The sequence below is a fragment of the Nesoenas mayeri genome (assembly GCF_963082525.1).
Source record: "Nesoenas mayeri genome assembly, chromosome: 15".
Taxonomy (NCBI): domain Eukaryota; kingdom Metazoa; phylum Chordata; class Aves; order Columbiformes; family Columbidae; genus Nesoenas; species Nesoenas mayeri.
The window spans coordinates 284,354-299,142 of NC_137559.1; the positions used below are offsets into that span (position 1 = coordinate 284,354).

The 14,789-nt window shown below is 43.3% G+C and overlaps 1 protein-coding gene across 1 annotated transcript; it reads left to right on the top strand.

Annotated features, from left to right (window-relative positions):
- Positions 1–1,591: 1,591 nt before the first annotated feature.
- On the top strand, positions 1,592–14,592 carry RSPH10B (radial spoke head 10 homolog B; the record flags this gene model as incomplete). The annotated part of the gene is made up of 19 exons (XM_080353940.1): positions 1,592–1,845; positions 2,538–2,613; positions 2,872–2,940; positions 3,170–3,343; positions 4,370–4,455; positions 5,079–5,199; positions 6,011–6,187; positions 6,852–6,993; positions 7,457–7,581; positions 8,042–8,231; positions 8,899–9,010; positions 9,093–9,172; positions 9,275–9,423; positions 10,019–10,126; positions 10,569–10,745; positions 11,520–11,637; positions 12,686–12,796; positions 13,782–13,977; positions 14,409–14,592. 19 exons carry the CDS (start codon positions 1,592–1,594, stop codon positions 14,590–14,592), a joined length of 2,649 nt encoding a protein of 882 aa, XP_080210066.1.
- Between the last annotated feature and the right edge of the window lie 197 nt (positions 14,593–14,789).

Below are 14,789 nucleotides of genomic sequence, written 5' to 3' on the forward strand. Positions count from 1 at the left end.
GTCAGTTTCTGTCTGTTAACGTTTTGTATTTTAATTCTGGGTGGTATTTTGAGCTTTTATCATTACTCTTTTATTCGGAGTAAAAAAACTTTAGCCAGTCCCGCGCTGTGAAGACGGTGACAGGCGGGGGCCCTGAGCAGCGTGCCCTCGCTGCGCCTGTCGGGTCAGCAAACCCGGCGTGACGCGTTCGTGTGTAAATAACGTTTACTGTGCTTTATTGTGTGTGCTGCTTACCTTTGCAATCAGGACTTTTAAAAAATAAATACAAATGTTTATATATAAAGATGAACAGCAGGTGAACCTCATTTATAGCAAGCACTGATGTGTCAGTGGAATGTGCACTGAATCTCTAGTAATGCTCTAAAACAAACATTAACTTTCTATTTTTATACATCCTGTATGCGATCATTGTAAAGAAAATGCAAATCATATACAAGTGAAAGCACTTTTATTTTAATACTAAAGCTGGCGCGGTCGCGCGGGCCGGGGGGCGCGGTGCGGTTGGAGGGGCCGGGGGGCGCGGTGCGGTCGGGGGGGCCGGGGGGCGCGGTGCGGTCGGGGGGGCCGGTGGGCGCGGTTGGGCGGGTCGGTGGGCGCGGTCGCGCGGGCGTCTCCGCACTGCGGCTGCGCGGTTCCGCGGCGGCGGTTGTGAGGCGGGGGCGGCGGCTGTGAGGCGGGGGCGGCGGCTGTGAGGCGGGGGCGGCGGTTGTGAGGCGAGGGCGGCGGTTGTGAGGCGGGGGCGGCGGTTGTGAGGCGGGGGCGGCGGCTGTGGGTTCAGGGCCCGGTGCGGGCGGCCCTGCGGGCGGGAAGGGCCTCCAGAGCCGGGCAGCCCCCGGCGCCCCTCGCTCCCCACTCGGGCCCTTGGCGCAGCCGATCCGGTCCTGTGTCCCGGGCGGGACGGGGCGCTGGCTGGAGGCGCAGGGCTGGGGACATGGCGGTGGGGCGAGGCGGCGCTCGTCAGCCCCGGCCCCCGCAGCACGGCGCTGGGTTCCGGTGGCACAGAGCAGGGATGGTCGGCCTGTGCAGTGAGGGGCAACTGTAGTTACAGCTGTTGAAGCGGTCCTGTAACCTTCAGGCTCTTAGCTGGCAAAGTAACTTTACAAGCTATAGTGGTTATTCTATGCTGTGGTTCTGTCTGCAGCTCCTAACTTTGAAAGCAAGTTAAATCAGTAATACTAGTGCAGCTGTAATTAAAAAACAAAACAAAACAAAAACCTCATCAAACTTGTATCTTTGAGAAATTGTTTTGAACTTTTCCACATTATTAAATCTAGACACCTAAAATTCTAATACAGATGGAGACCTCCGTGTGGCAAAGGTGTTGGCTGGCAAGACTTGGGTGGAGTGGGTTTGGTGGACTCCTCAGAGATTGCTCACAGGCGTCGGCTCCTGGTGGCCCTGCGGCCGCCCACAGGCCGAGACCGCGGCTGGAGGAGGCGTCAGTGCACAGAGTGCATGGATACAAATTAGGAGAAGACTGATAATTTTTCATGTAGTTAGCTCATTTGTCTGTTGTTGTTTGTTTTTTTAAATCAATAGGGGAAAAGCCTTTGTACAAATGTAGATGTTCAGAAGGAGAAATTGAGTAGTTATGGCAAAGGATAAGAAGAGGGATGGCAAGAAGACAGAAAAGTCTGCCCGCCCTCCTGTTCCTTCATGTGATACTACAGCTGAGAGTAGTTCAACACAGCTGGTGGATTTGCAGACCTCAGTGAATGGAGTGGAAGAAGCACAGGAAAACCCAGTGACATTGGATAAAGAACCAGAGGAGGTGGAGGAGCCTCCAGTCCAGGACGTTCCGCAATACTACGAGGAGCCTGGTCTTACTGAAGTTATTGTAAAAAGGTATGCTTGTTACAAATGCATCCAATTAAGTCAGGAGTTCATCTAAGTATCTCTGGTGTACCCAGTGTCGTAGAAAACAGGAATTGGACTCTTGGTTTGAGTCACTGAATCACGTTACTCAGAACTTGTGGCTGTGACACCGTGTGAGACTGACCCCTGTGGAATTCTGCGCCTTTTTGCACCCTGGAGAGCTGCTGCTGCTCTCCATCTGCCGAAGCCTTGTTCTTGTAGCTTGCTCACCTGCAGTGGAGTTTTGTCTTAAGTATACAGACAGTTGGTGAAGAAAGCGTAGCTATGTCATTTAAAGTTCAGTTGTTGCTGCCTTTTGTTGTTTAGGGCTGCTCATATCCCTTAAGAGTATGCTAAACTAAGGAAGAAGGTGAATGGCAGCGTTCATCAGACCCTTGGGTGGTTCCAGGGGCTCTGTGTGACGCTCAGCGTACTGACTGGGGTGCCTGGCTGGAAGCTAGTGGGTGCTACCAGTGTGGTTTGTTTTCTTAACTGGCAGCAACGTAGGTCTGAAGCAATGCAACAATGATGTGAAATGCTATAGCTCTTTTTTTCTGCACAGGATACAACGACTGGCTTGTGTGTAGACAATGGTAAATGAAAGGTCATTTTGTATGTCTATTGTGACATAGGTCTACAGGCAGTGATTTGAAATCTTCACATTTAGTTTGTTTTCCTTGTAGCTATGAAGGTGAAAAAGTCCATGGATTGTATGAGGGTGAAGGATTTGCATGTTTTGAGGGTGGAAATACATATAAGGTGAGTATATAAATAAATATATTTAAAAAGTAATAGCGGATCACGTTCTTTCTCTAGAAGAGGCAGGCTATTTCTTTGAATGTAGGTGGAGGTTAAGCACTCAGAATGTGTGAGCATTGAAAGCTTTGTTGGTTTCTGACCTTAAAACTCCTCATTTGAAACTAGGAGGGGAATTAATATGTCATTATTTTGAAATCTGTAAAATTCAGTTGTGCTAAGAACAAATGTGCAAACACTGCCATTCTCTTCCTTTTGAAGGGCATGTTTTCTGAAGGTTTCATGCATGGACAAGGGACTTACACGTGGGCTGATGGAGTCAAGTATGAGGTAAAGTGCAATTTAACTTATAACTGAACACAATTACAGCCAATTAGATGTGCAAATTCAATGAAATTAGGTAAGTTGCAGTAATGGGTACAGTACTGGCAACTGGCAGTTGGCAACAGGTGGCAACTGCAGAACTGTGGCAGTAATTTCAATCACAAGCCCAAATTTGCTGAGGTAGTTGGGGAACAGTGAGTCTTAGTTTTTTAAATGTTATAATTTAATCTTTTAGGGAACATTTGTTAAGAATGTGCAGATGCTTAATGGCCATTATACATGGAACGATGGCAGCATTTATGAAGGATCTGTCAAGAATGGACTTAGGCATGGATTTGGATTTTTCAGGAGTGGTACTTGTCCTGTTTCTTACATTGGCTATTGGTGTAAAGGCAAAAGACATGGAAAGGTAAGGGAAAACACCAAATGAGAGCATGGTCTTGGATGACTCCCATCCAGAACAGCAAGGCCTCTTCTGCAGAGGTTTTTATGCCATTGCATGATCTTATACTATATAGAGGTTCGTTTTTGCTAAGGATGTTCTCTGAAGTCGTGAATGCTAATTGAAACAATTGGGGTGGGATCTCGTTTGTAGTAGAAGGGGTGAACAGTGTCCGAAAAGAACACTTGGCCTCTTGGGTGGTTCGTCCTTTGTGCTGCTCCAACGGGGTGATGACAAAGTCAAAACCGACAACTGCATCAGTAGCCACATAGCAATGACAAATCAGCTTCCCAGTAAAAACAAAGGGATCCCACTTCCCAAATGTGTTAAGCAGACCAAGTATGGTAATTACTTACATGAGATAAGGTAGCCTTAATTGTAACATCTAGTTCAAACTTTTTATAGGCAAGTAGTGCTCTTATCTGTCTCCGTTCTGTGCATCCACATTGAGACACTCTTCTGGGCCTGACATTTTGAAGACTGATGCTTGGCGTTTGAGGAAAATCCATTCTAATGACATGGTTTTGAGTTACGTGTCACTAACGAGACTCTGAAATCACCCAGGCTGCTGTGGGTGGTCACCGGTGCAATGGCCTGCCTGGTTTGCTTTGCGAGGAAGTGATCAGATAAGAGAGAACAGCTAATGCTGTAACCTACTGTTGCGATTGTCAGTGGGTCAGGAAACGCCTGCCTCGGGGTGGCTGCTGCGGTGGAGCTGCCGACATGAGCTCTCTGAAAGCATTTCCGAGTGCTCTGAAACACGTGGTAGGCTTTGAAGTGTAATACCAGGTTTTTAAATACTTGGTCTGTCTTAAGGTCTTAACATCCATCAAAAGAGGGTGCTTTTTTATTGAATCCTGTCACATCAGTGGCTTTCAGTACAGTGTCTTGAAGTGACTGTAAGAGGGTGATTACAAGTGTTTTAAGTAATTTGTATGCAATGTTATATTAATGTAGATGAGGTATTTAAATTGACTGTACTGTTTGTTTCAGGGTACTGTTTATTATGATAAGGAACATACCTCTTGGTATTCAGGCGACTGGGTAAATAACGTCAAAGAAGGATGGGGAATGAGATGGTAAATGCGGTAACACTTGTTCTTCACGGTTTTTATTTTGCATGTAGTAGCATACGATTTCTTCTGTTTATAATGGATACAAATGCTACCATTTCAAAGTAGTGTGTCCTTTCTGCAGTGGAATAAATAATTGTACAATGTGCTTAATAATAGTAAGATAGATCTTCTCTATAACTTACATTTTTATGTTGGCATATTTCTACTGATCATTCCCATAAAAGAATATATAAAGATAAAATACAAAATAAGCTTTGGTAAACTACAAATCAACATCTAAAAACAAATACACTCAATTGATTTGAACAGATGGAGCTGCTTTCATGAATAAATGAATTATTTGTGGAATTACATATAAAGTAATATTTTGATTAGCTATGGCAAAGACTCTTTGAATAAAAAGAACTGGGTAATATTTTTACAGTGACTTGTAAATTAAAATAGGAAGGTAGCAGTAGGTACAGTCAAAGCTCTGTATACATGGCACGGTGAGCAACTTTAAAATTAATGCTAATATTTAGCATTATAAATGCTGAATTTATTAGCAGTTAGGTTTTGCATAAACCTTGCTTTCAGAAGACTCACTCAGAATTCTGTTTGAATGGGTCGTTAATGTTTTATTGCAGCTATAAGTCTGGAAATACCTATGAAGGTCAGTGGGAGAAAAATGTACGTCATGGCAACGGAAGAATGAGATGGTTGACAGCTAATCAGGAGTATATGGGACAGTGGGTGCATGGCATGCAGGTATTCTCTTCAGTTCAACATCTGTCCGTTACTCCAGGAAAAGCAGATGAGGAGCTCGGTGCGGTACCAGAGCTTTGTATGATTTTTGCCAGTTGTGGTAGTGGAAATGCGCTGTTTAAGTTGATTCTCATTTTAGGAGTATTCAAATTTTAAAAAGCTTTTGACATATACTTACAAAATCATAATCTAACATTCTAATGGAAAATATAACCCTTTTTCATTTCAAAAGAGGTGTAAAACCTTAAATGTTTGTGACTATACTTGGCTTGAGATAGGACTTCAGCAGTGAGTATATGTGGCAGTTTGCTTCTGTGTCACCTGTGAAATACTAGACCAAATTGTTCCCTCTTGTAAAAGTTTTATGATAGAAGGAGATTTCTGGCATTTTCTGTTCTTTCTACGTACTCTGTTGGGAAGAGTGTGAACTGCTTCCTCTGTCTTTGCATGAAGCGGTCATGGAGCCGGGTCCTGGAACACGGCGGCTGTGCTGGCGCGCTGTTCCTCCCGCCTGCGCGCCGTTCGGGCCAAAGGCCTGGGGCGGGCAGGGAGCCTCCACGAGTCCTGCTGGGAGAGCGGGCTCACGGACACGTGGATGCAGCGCGCCCTCTGAGCGCTCGTCCCGCGCGCCTCAGTGCAGCGCAGCGCTGCGGGTGGGTTGGAGCCCAGCAGCTGCCAGCTGGGTGCTTTTGGTTGGGAGGTTTGCAGCAGTGGCTCTTAAAGATGCCCAGGTGATTCTCCTTGTTAAAAGTCTGGACTTGTAGCTATAGTAGCTCTTCTGGAGACTTTTTTTAAACATACATTTTTTTTTCAGCATGGATATGGCACCCACATATGGTTTTTGAAGAGAATGCCTATGTCTCAGTATCCTTTAAGGAATCAATACATAGGTGATTTTGTAAATGGGCAACGACACGGCCATGGGAGGTTCATATACGCCAGTGGAGCAGTGTATGACGGTGAATGGGTTTGCAATAAGAAGCACGGCAAGGTAAGGATTGACAAGTAGCAAGACAAAAGTACAGGCAACAGCAGAGGAGACTATTCTGCTCTGTGTAGTGGATCTCTAGATTTCTGTACGTAAAACCACATTCAATTTGTATTGTGGGTGGAATCCCAACAGAAGGGGCAGGGTCCGCTGGAAACCTTGCTGGGCCACAGATTTGACTGTGGTTACATGCATGTCGTGTGTATTATATGAAGAAATACATCCTACTGTGGAGGTTTTCACTGCAATAGGTGCACGTGGATTTTTGCAGCTGGTCGGTACTTTCGCTCTTACACTATGAGCTAATGGATTTTAAGATATCCTTGCACAGAGGTGTTCTCAAATTCACACAGTGTTTAAAAACACCTGTGAGCCGAGTGCCACGTGTGCAAACTGAAGATTGCAAACATGTCTTTCTATATGGGGGGAACAGTTTTCCTCAAAATACTTTTCAAAATCAAACATATGTATCAGCAATTATTCATCCCAACGGTGTACTTTAACTAACAAATGGCAAAGTACTTTATAAAAGAGGGTAGGAAAAAATATTGTGCTTTATTTTATCTCATTTTAGCCAAGATTCTTAAAAGGAAATTTGACTGAAAATATAGGGTTTTTTTCTGATCTTTGATTTATATTGAAATTAATCAAATTAATCTGTCTGTAGGGCAAGTTTATCTTCACGAATGGTCACGTGTATGAAGGAGGGTTCATAGGTGATCATATAGTAGAATCTGCAGCTTTTCAAGTGGATGCAATGGATGCAGAAGAGCTGAATGCCATTTGCACAGGAAGTTATTTTGGCACTGGTAAGCAGTTTAACAAAACAAATTCTAATCAGTTCACATTTTGCAGTTCCTTTTTTTCTATACTGGGAAGTATATAAGCCAGATATATTTCTTAAAGATCTCTGATGAAGATGGAGTTATCTTAATAATTAATGACTTTTGCTCCCATACTTGTTTCCTGTGCATGACACTTGGAGTTGAGCGACACATCCACTGGACATGTTTTAGTGCTGTTGGAACATTGTTGACTGAAAGTTTTGTAACATATGTAATATTTGAATTTCCTTTTGCCTAGGGGCTGGACTTGATGGAATTACTCTTCAGTTGTTATGATGCTGATTGTTAAAACTCTGCTCACTAAAAAGGAGTCTCTGTTATTCTTAGTTTGAAGTCAGTAAGATAAGAAGAAATAATGTAGGAACTGTTTCCTGTGTGTGCTTATATATACTTTTTTAGTCTGTTCTAATTTATTTTATTTGCATAGTAGAAAACATCACAATCATCAGTGGCTCAAAAGATACTTCTGCTCTGGGACCAAATATTGAGCTGGATTTATCTTCACTGCTTGACTTGTTGCCAAGAGAGGAGAGGCATGAAGAAGTAAAACAAGTAAGAGTCTACTGGTTTGTGGTTTCAGTTTCCCCTGCACTATGTTTCATATTATTTTGTTTCTGGTTTATTTGTATTAAAGTAACTCTTTCCACTAAAGAATTATTTGAAAATGCAAAGACCATGCAAACAGAAAAACAAAAAGAAGGGACAGTATTACCTCCTCCTGAGCTTCCACTAGAAGACAATAAAAAATACGTAAACATGTCTGGAAGTGCATTCAGCAGCTACCTTTAGCTCCCGTGAGGTTTATCTGCTGACAGAGACTAATTTATTTTCATCAGTCACCAAAAAACGTGTATTACAACTATGTGTGGGTCATGTTCTCATGAACACTTGGGCAGGGCTGTGGTCTTTGAAGTTACAAGATCCAGACGTTATATGCTCAGTTGCAGGATCAGTACAAGCTGATCCCTACTCGCTGTGAGACGATGCTGAAAACATATCCTACTTTATTTAGGTAGAATTTGCTGTGTTGAGACATATGACAGAACTGAGAAGAGTTTACACTTTCTACAGCAGCTTGGGCTGTGACCATTCTCTTGACAACACTTTCCTCATGACTAAGTTCCAATTTTGGCGATTTCTGAAGGACTGCCGGTTTCATCACTCCAACACAACTCTTGCCGAAATGGATCGGTTATTGAGCGGTTTGTACTTTAGATTGGGGTCTGGCATCTAGAAATGTTAATAGCAAGCTGTGGGGAGTTGGAGTGACCAGTTTCTACGAGGAGCTCAGCTCTGGTACTTGCTGGGGGCCTGTGAGCTCTCAGGGGTGCGATAACTTCTCCAGGGACTTCAGGTGCTTAGGTGAGAAAATGCAAAACTGAAATACTGCTTTAAAATTGTTCTTCAGAGCCATCTGTTCAAAAATTGCGCTCACCCTGGTCTCGCTGCTACCATTACATGCAGTTTTGAGAGGTCTGCGAAAGAAAAGTGGAAGGAACAAATCTTTTTCTCTCCCCCTCTCCCCCATGCTCTTAACTTTGGTTTGCATGTAGTGTCTTTTATTCCTTCCATAGAGACCATTAATCTGTCGGTCCCATCTAGAACTGCGGGTTTAACCCCAGCTTCAGTTCCGCTCTCATTCCTGGATGCCGAGTGGATGTGTTTCCAGAAGTAGAGACTCTGTAAGATTCAGCTATAGGGGAACAGGTCTCCCTTGAATTGCTTGTTTGGAAGTGATGCTGTGCCTTCCAGGAGTGTTGTTAGATTGTGATAGGTAGAGATGGGGAGGGTAAGACAGACTGACAAGTCAACTATAAGCAGTTAAATGTACATTATAGCAATAGAGATTTATTTTGTCAAAAATTTTAGGTGATAAAACGCCACTTGAGGAGATACATTGTCCACATCAGACTTTACTGTTCAGAACCTTCTTATCTTATCTTATTCGTCTGGCATTTCATATCTATCATGAAGAGTACAAGTAAGTTTCATCTTTTAGTGAAATTGATTGCAGTGTAACCAGTTTGAGTTTTCCCAGATGAGTATTTGTGTTCCAACTCCAGAGACAAAGGTCCTTGTGTGTGTAAGTGTTTCCTAGGAGTCATGACCAGGAACGTTACTCCTGCTGCCTGCCATATCCAGGGTGAGTAATGGCTTTTCTTCTGTGCTGTGCAGAATTCATCAGTTAGTACCCCATCCATCACAGTTCTATTGTAACTCACTGTATCCCAATTAATTTTTAAAGGTACCTTATTTTCTGAAGAGCGATGCACAGTTTTTGCCATGAACTACCTCGACAAATGCTGGGGAATATATCGAGCTTTTTGTAAACCAAGCACCAGACCTCCATTTGAACCTACAATGACAATGAGGCATTTTCTTTGCATGTTGAACGTAATAATCTCTTTTGATTTTGTGTGCTTAGATGTGCTTTATTTGATCGGTTGATATAAGCATTTTAAAATACTCCCTATGGCTTCTGCACAGTTGAAAACGTAGGAGCAATGTTTTTTGTGCAAACTGTTCACAAACGTTACAGTTGTTCTACAGAAGTTATTTATGTGCTTTTGCAGGATTGAATTCTGATTTCGTACTTGATTATTTCAGATAATCAAACCTTAGAAAAATGTGGTTTAAGGGAATAGAGATATTTTTGTTGGCTGTGAAATGTTTGCGTGAAAATGTCTAATGGTAGAACTCAAAGACTGGCAGCTTTTGAAACTAATACAGTAAACCACTGTACACATTTAGTAATGTGATTTTTTAATACTTTTATTTATGAGCTTTCACGGGTTCTTAGCACTGTGTTTGCAGGAAAAATTGCCATTGACTTCAGTAGGGCCAGAATTGCACTCGGTCATTAATGACATATGTGGAAGCATCATTTGAAACCACTAGAAAGTTTGATGCAGGATTTAAAGGGAGCTCGATCAGGTCCATGTGGGAATGCCCTCAGTGCTGTTAACGTGTAACGTTTGCTCTTTCTCAGGATTTTAAACTTCTCAGCAAACAATTAACTGCTTCAAGAGTTGTGGAAATCCTTGTCAGCGATGGTCCCGCTGTGCGTGCCAGCAGCAGTACCAGCCTGGAGCGGGAGGTGTGTGAGTAGTTTAATGGAGTGTTTGAAACACTGCCCAATAAACTGAACACACAGTGTAAGTCTAACTAAGGGATTCATTATACACCCACTCTTTGAGTTTCTGGAAGCATTGTGTGAAATTAAATGTTTTCGGTAATAGCAACAGTTATGTGTTATTTGTTAGAGAAATTTCTCATAGCTCCAGATACAGCAAAAACTATGCAGTATTTTTTTCGATGTGACTTGTGTAAGGCATAACACAGTATATCACCTGAATTTTTTAAGCTTTGGTTGTTCTCAGCTTTTCTTCAGAAGAAGGGACGTTTCAATACATAAATGAGGCCAGTGAGGCTTCATAAACAGTCACTTTTGAGTTTTTTGCTTGCTAAGGTACATATGCACATTAATGAAAGTACTTTACAACATGAATGAATGAATCACTGTGTTTGTTTTACTCTAGTTGGTTTTTCTTGAATTTGTTGAAGCTCTTCTTGATTGTGCGTTGGTGTTTGTTACCGCCGATGTGATTAAGGAGCAAGCAGATCGTGATAATCAGAAAAGCAGCAGCTTTGGGATTGCGGGCCTCTCCGAGGGAACCACAGAAGTGTCTCTGTACCCAGAATATTCTCTGTCCCAGGTGAATTTGATGCAGACTTGTTAAATATGATCATATGGCGCTTTAGAGTGCGAACTCGGGCCCTGTGAATGTTGAATGTTTCCTGAACATAAAAACCAATTTCCGCTTTTTGCATAAACACTCATTTGATTGGGTCGTCCTGCTTTTTCTGTTCGTAGCTACTTCAGATCATAACATCAGTATAGACAGTTTTAACACATTTGCACATTTTCCTAGATAACTATAAATATACATAAAGTACTCGCAAGTCCTCTGGTGTTCGAAATGGAATCGACAGATAGTTGACTGGTGGCAGATACGTCTCTGCTGTTCGAGGCTGCATGTCTCCATTTGCCCAGTAAAAGCAGCATTGCAGTTGTTCTATGTCGCAAGACTTGCTGTTTCCCAGCAGTTAAACTATGCTCTCTTTTTGCTAAACTTTTGAATAAAGGTTTTGTAGGTTGTGAGATGCTGCCTGTGACTCTTGTGCAGTTTAGACGCACAGGGACTTGGAATTATTACTCAGAATTATGCACAAAATGAAGGTATTTTTATTCATTCAAAGAGCATTCGCAAACACCTGATTTCACTGGTGCCACTGAACAGCACCACCCTGCATTCTCTGGCCAGTTGTTTCTGTCCTATGGAACTGTTCCCTTGTATCACTGCAGACATTAAGGCAGCTGCACAATGAAAACAGTCCAGTAAAAATACTCAGATTTTCCAAGAGTAAAAGAAAGTCTTAGTTTAAAATGTATTTAATGTAAAATTTTTCTTGTGTTTACTTCTTATTAGTGCACCACCAACAGAAGTGCAGCTGGCACAGACATGAATGATGAGATTTCTGAGGCAGCTGATCACGCGTGGTTGTCTTCAACCACAGTTGTGCCATCACAAGACGAAATAAAGAAACGTGAGGTATGTAGAAAACCCACACTAAAGGATGGAGCAGAGGGTCTGTAATTCATGGGGGTGGAGAGGCCTCGGGTGTCAGCTGGAAAGATTTCAAAGCTTCTTTCTCAGATGTACGCTTTGATGGTGCTCTTTGCTTTTCACTCAGTATAACTCCTGGATTATATTTCAATAGTCAGGAATAGATATTCATCATTGTTTCCTCAGGCACAAAGGAACAGTTGTATATAGAGCAACATGTAAGAGCAGAGGGACTTGTCTCAGAACAGGAGCTCTGGCTCTGCAGTGGGATCCCCCCACTGCCCTGGCGGTGCCAGAGGTGAAGTGTTAGGAGTGATTTGCTCATACTTGAGAGCATGAAATGCTGTTGTAAGTTAAATATTTTTAAATAGGCGTAATTGCAGAATGCGTTTGACCAGCAGAATGCTTTGGAGATCGGAATTTGCATGACTCAAATTGACAACGTGATTTCACTTTTGAATTTGAATACAAGCCCAGGCATTTAGTAACTGAATTTAAATCTCTTGCCAGTCTCAGGGACCTTGCGAAGGCAGAGGGCAACCTCAGGAACTTCTGCTGGGTGAGTACTGTGCGTACCAGGAGCATCTCTAAGCAGTGCTGCTACAGTTTTAAAAGTGGTTGAAACGGGAGCCGGGTGGGGGAGCTGCATTCGGTGTGGCGGTTACGGCACAGTTAACATGCAGCTTTCCACTCCCGCTATACACAGGTAGCTGGGCAGGTCTGAATCTCTGAACTTTCTGTGCTTTTTAGTTGAAAGCTGTCACATTGTCCTTCAAGTAACTTAAAAGGCTTTTTAAAATGTATTTTTTCGTGTTCTGTCCCCCTGATTGGGGCATGGAAACAGGAGGCTGAGCTTTGCGCTGTGCCTTCATTAGAAACAAACTTTTTGTCAGTGCAGAAGTATTTCAACTGCAGGCGCAGCTGGAAGGCCAGGTGACGATTTATGTTTGTGCTGAAGGTCAAACCTGATGTTTAATTCACAGAATTACAGACTGAGTAATTCTCATTTTCTTTCTTTGCAATATCAGATACCATCCTCTCATTTCACACAACTCCTGGGGATACCGAAGACGCTCCATCATTGCTCAGCAGGGATGCAGAAAAAGAACAAGGTTTCAGTCCAGCAAAGGAGGTGACAGGTAAAGCAGTCGTGCTGTTTCAAGACTAACAAAAAAAATCCCTCGTAGCTCTTGAATTGTGGAATTCTAATTCTGCATGCAGATTTCAGCTTGTCACAAGAGGGCAGTAAATGAGCATTAATTCTGGAGAAGGATTTTTGAAGAAAACTTTTAAAATATTTTTTAAAATAAAAACTTAGTAAGTAAATGAGAAGTGTAAGTACTGATTTAGTTTCCTGAATTTTAAAATGCCACATATTATTTGTAGGGCACCTATAAACTAATTTGTATTTGCTCCAATCTGCAAGCCTGCCTGTGTGTTTTTTTTCCCATCTCTCAGACAAATGAAATACACCACTGCGATGTCTTGCTGCTTTTACTTAATGTAAGAATTATTGTTGCTGGTGTGCCACCAGTAGCTGGGACGTCTTCTCTTGTGACAGCCCAGCGTCCCTGCGGAACACAGAGCAGTCAGCGTTTTCCCTTCCGGCGGGTTAGCGGATCTCCTCTGGCTGGTTTTTGTGCTTGTCAAATGCTTTCTGCAGATCTAGAACCCACATCCAAGAACACGGGTGGACGAGGATCTGTGCGTGGTCATCAGCTCTTTCCCCAGACTCTGATGGCTGAAAAGTTAGAGAGCTGAAAAAAACACAGTTTCTTGCAGGAACAGCCCGAGCCTGGTCCGACCCAGGCCGGCCACTCGCGCGCCGTCATATTCATCGCTCCGTTCCTCGCGCGGTCATGGGTGCTGACCTGCCATCAGATTACTGCAGAAGACGTTCCTGTTCCTTGTTGCCGTTCCTAGGGACAGATCCCCCTGCAGACCCGAAGGCCCATCCGTCCCCTTGGGGGGCGGCAGCTACGAGTTTCTCACGGCTGTCACGTTCCATGCCACGCAGAACAGATTTTCCCATTGCAGACTAACAGAGCTGAAGTAGCGTAGTACAAAGCACATTTGAAATAGAAGTGCCCTGCTAACTAAACATGTTTAATTTGCATGTTGCAGATGTACCAGAAGAAGCCAAAACTGAACAAGATGCGGAATGTAGTTTGTGGATGTGTCAGATGCAAATCTTCTTTACAACTAAGTTCTTTCCTGCCTACCAGCATGAAGAGGTGCTGGTGGAGAAAATAAAAGAAAATCGAGTACGTGATGCTGAATTAGCTGAGCTGAGAAAGAACAAGGATGAGGAACTGGCGAAGTGAGTGTTGTATCTTGTCTTGAAGTACTGGTATCGCTTCTACTAACAAAATTATGGAAAGTGAGGAGTGTGCTTTAATAAAGTAGAATAGCATAATATAACTGGGAAAACAAGCTCATCCAGGGACATACAGAACACAAGTTGTGTGACTGCTGTTACTGGTGGCAGCGCTGCACACAGCCTGCTTTCAGGTGACAGAACCTTAACCTTGCTCTTTCCTGGCGCCTGAGCCCTGCTCGTTGTAACGGCAGTTCATACATCTTTTGCGCAGTGTAAGGCAAACGTGAAGTGGTAACTGGACCTATTTTCTGCTTCTCTACATTCTGACAGTTTATCCTGCTCATACTGTGAATACAGCTGTAGTTACTCAGCCAGCAGAAATCTGCCTCCCCCCCCTTACAGTATATTAAATCTAAACTTTGTTCCTTCAGAATTATTGCTGAAAGAGAAGCAGAAGAGGCGGAAAGGCAGGCGGCAGAAAAGGCGTTAGACGCCAGGAGTGCCCATTCTAAGGAGCCGGAGGAGCCTGAGGCGGCAGAGCCGGCCGGCAGGTCCCAGCCCGCGGGCAACAGGGCGCCCGGCGGCAAAAGGAAGAAGAAGAGATCGGTCTTCTGATGGCACGAGCGATGCTGCACGTGATACTCCTGGTGCAACTAAAGAACCGGATTGCCAGTGAGGTCTGAAATACAATAAAACTATGCACAAGACACACTGGTTTCAGAGGGAAATGCTCTTACACCAAGGAATAGAGTCATTTACACAAGTGTAACCCTTTGAACAGAAGTGGTGCAGAAGGCAGTGTCTGACCTGCA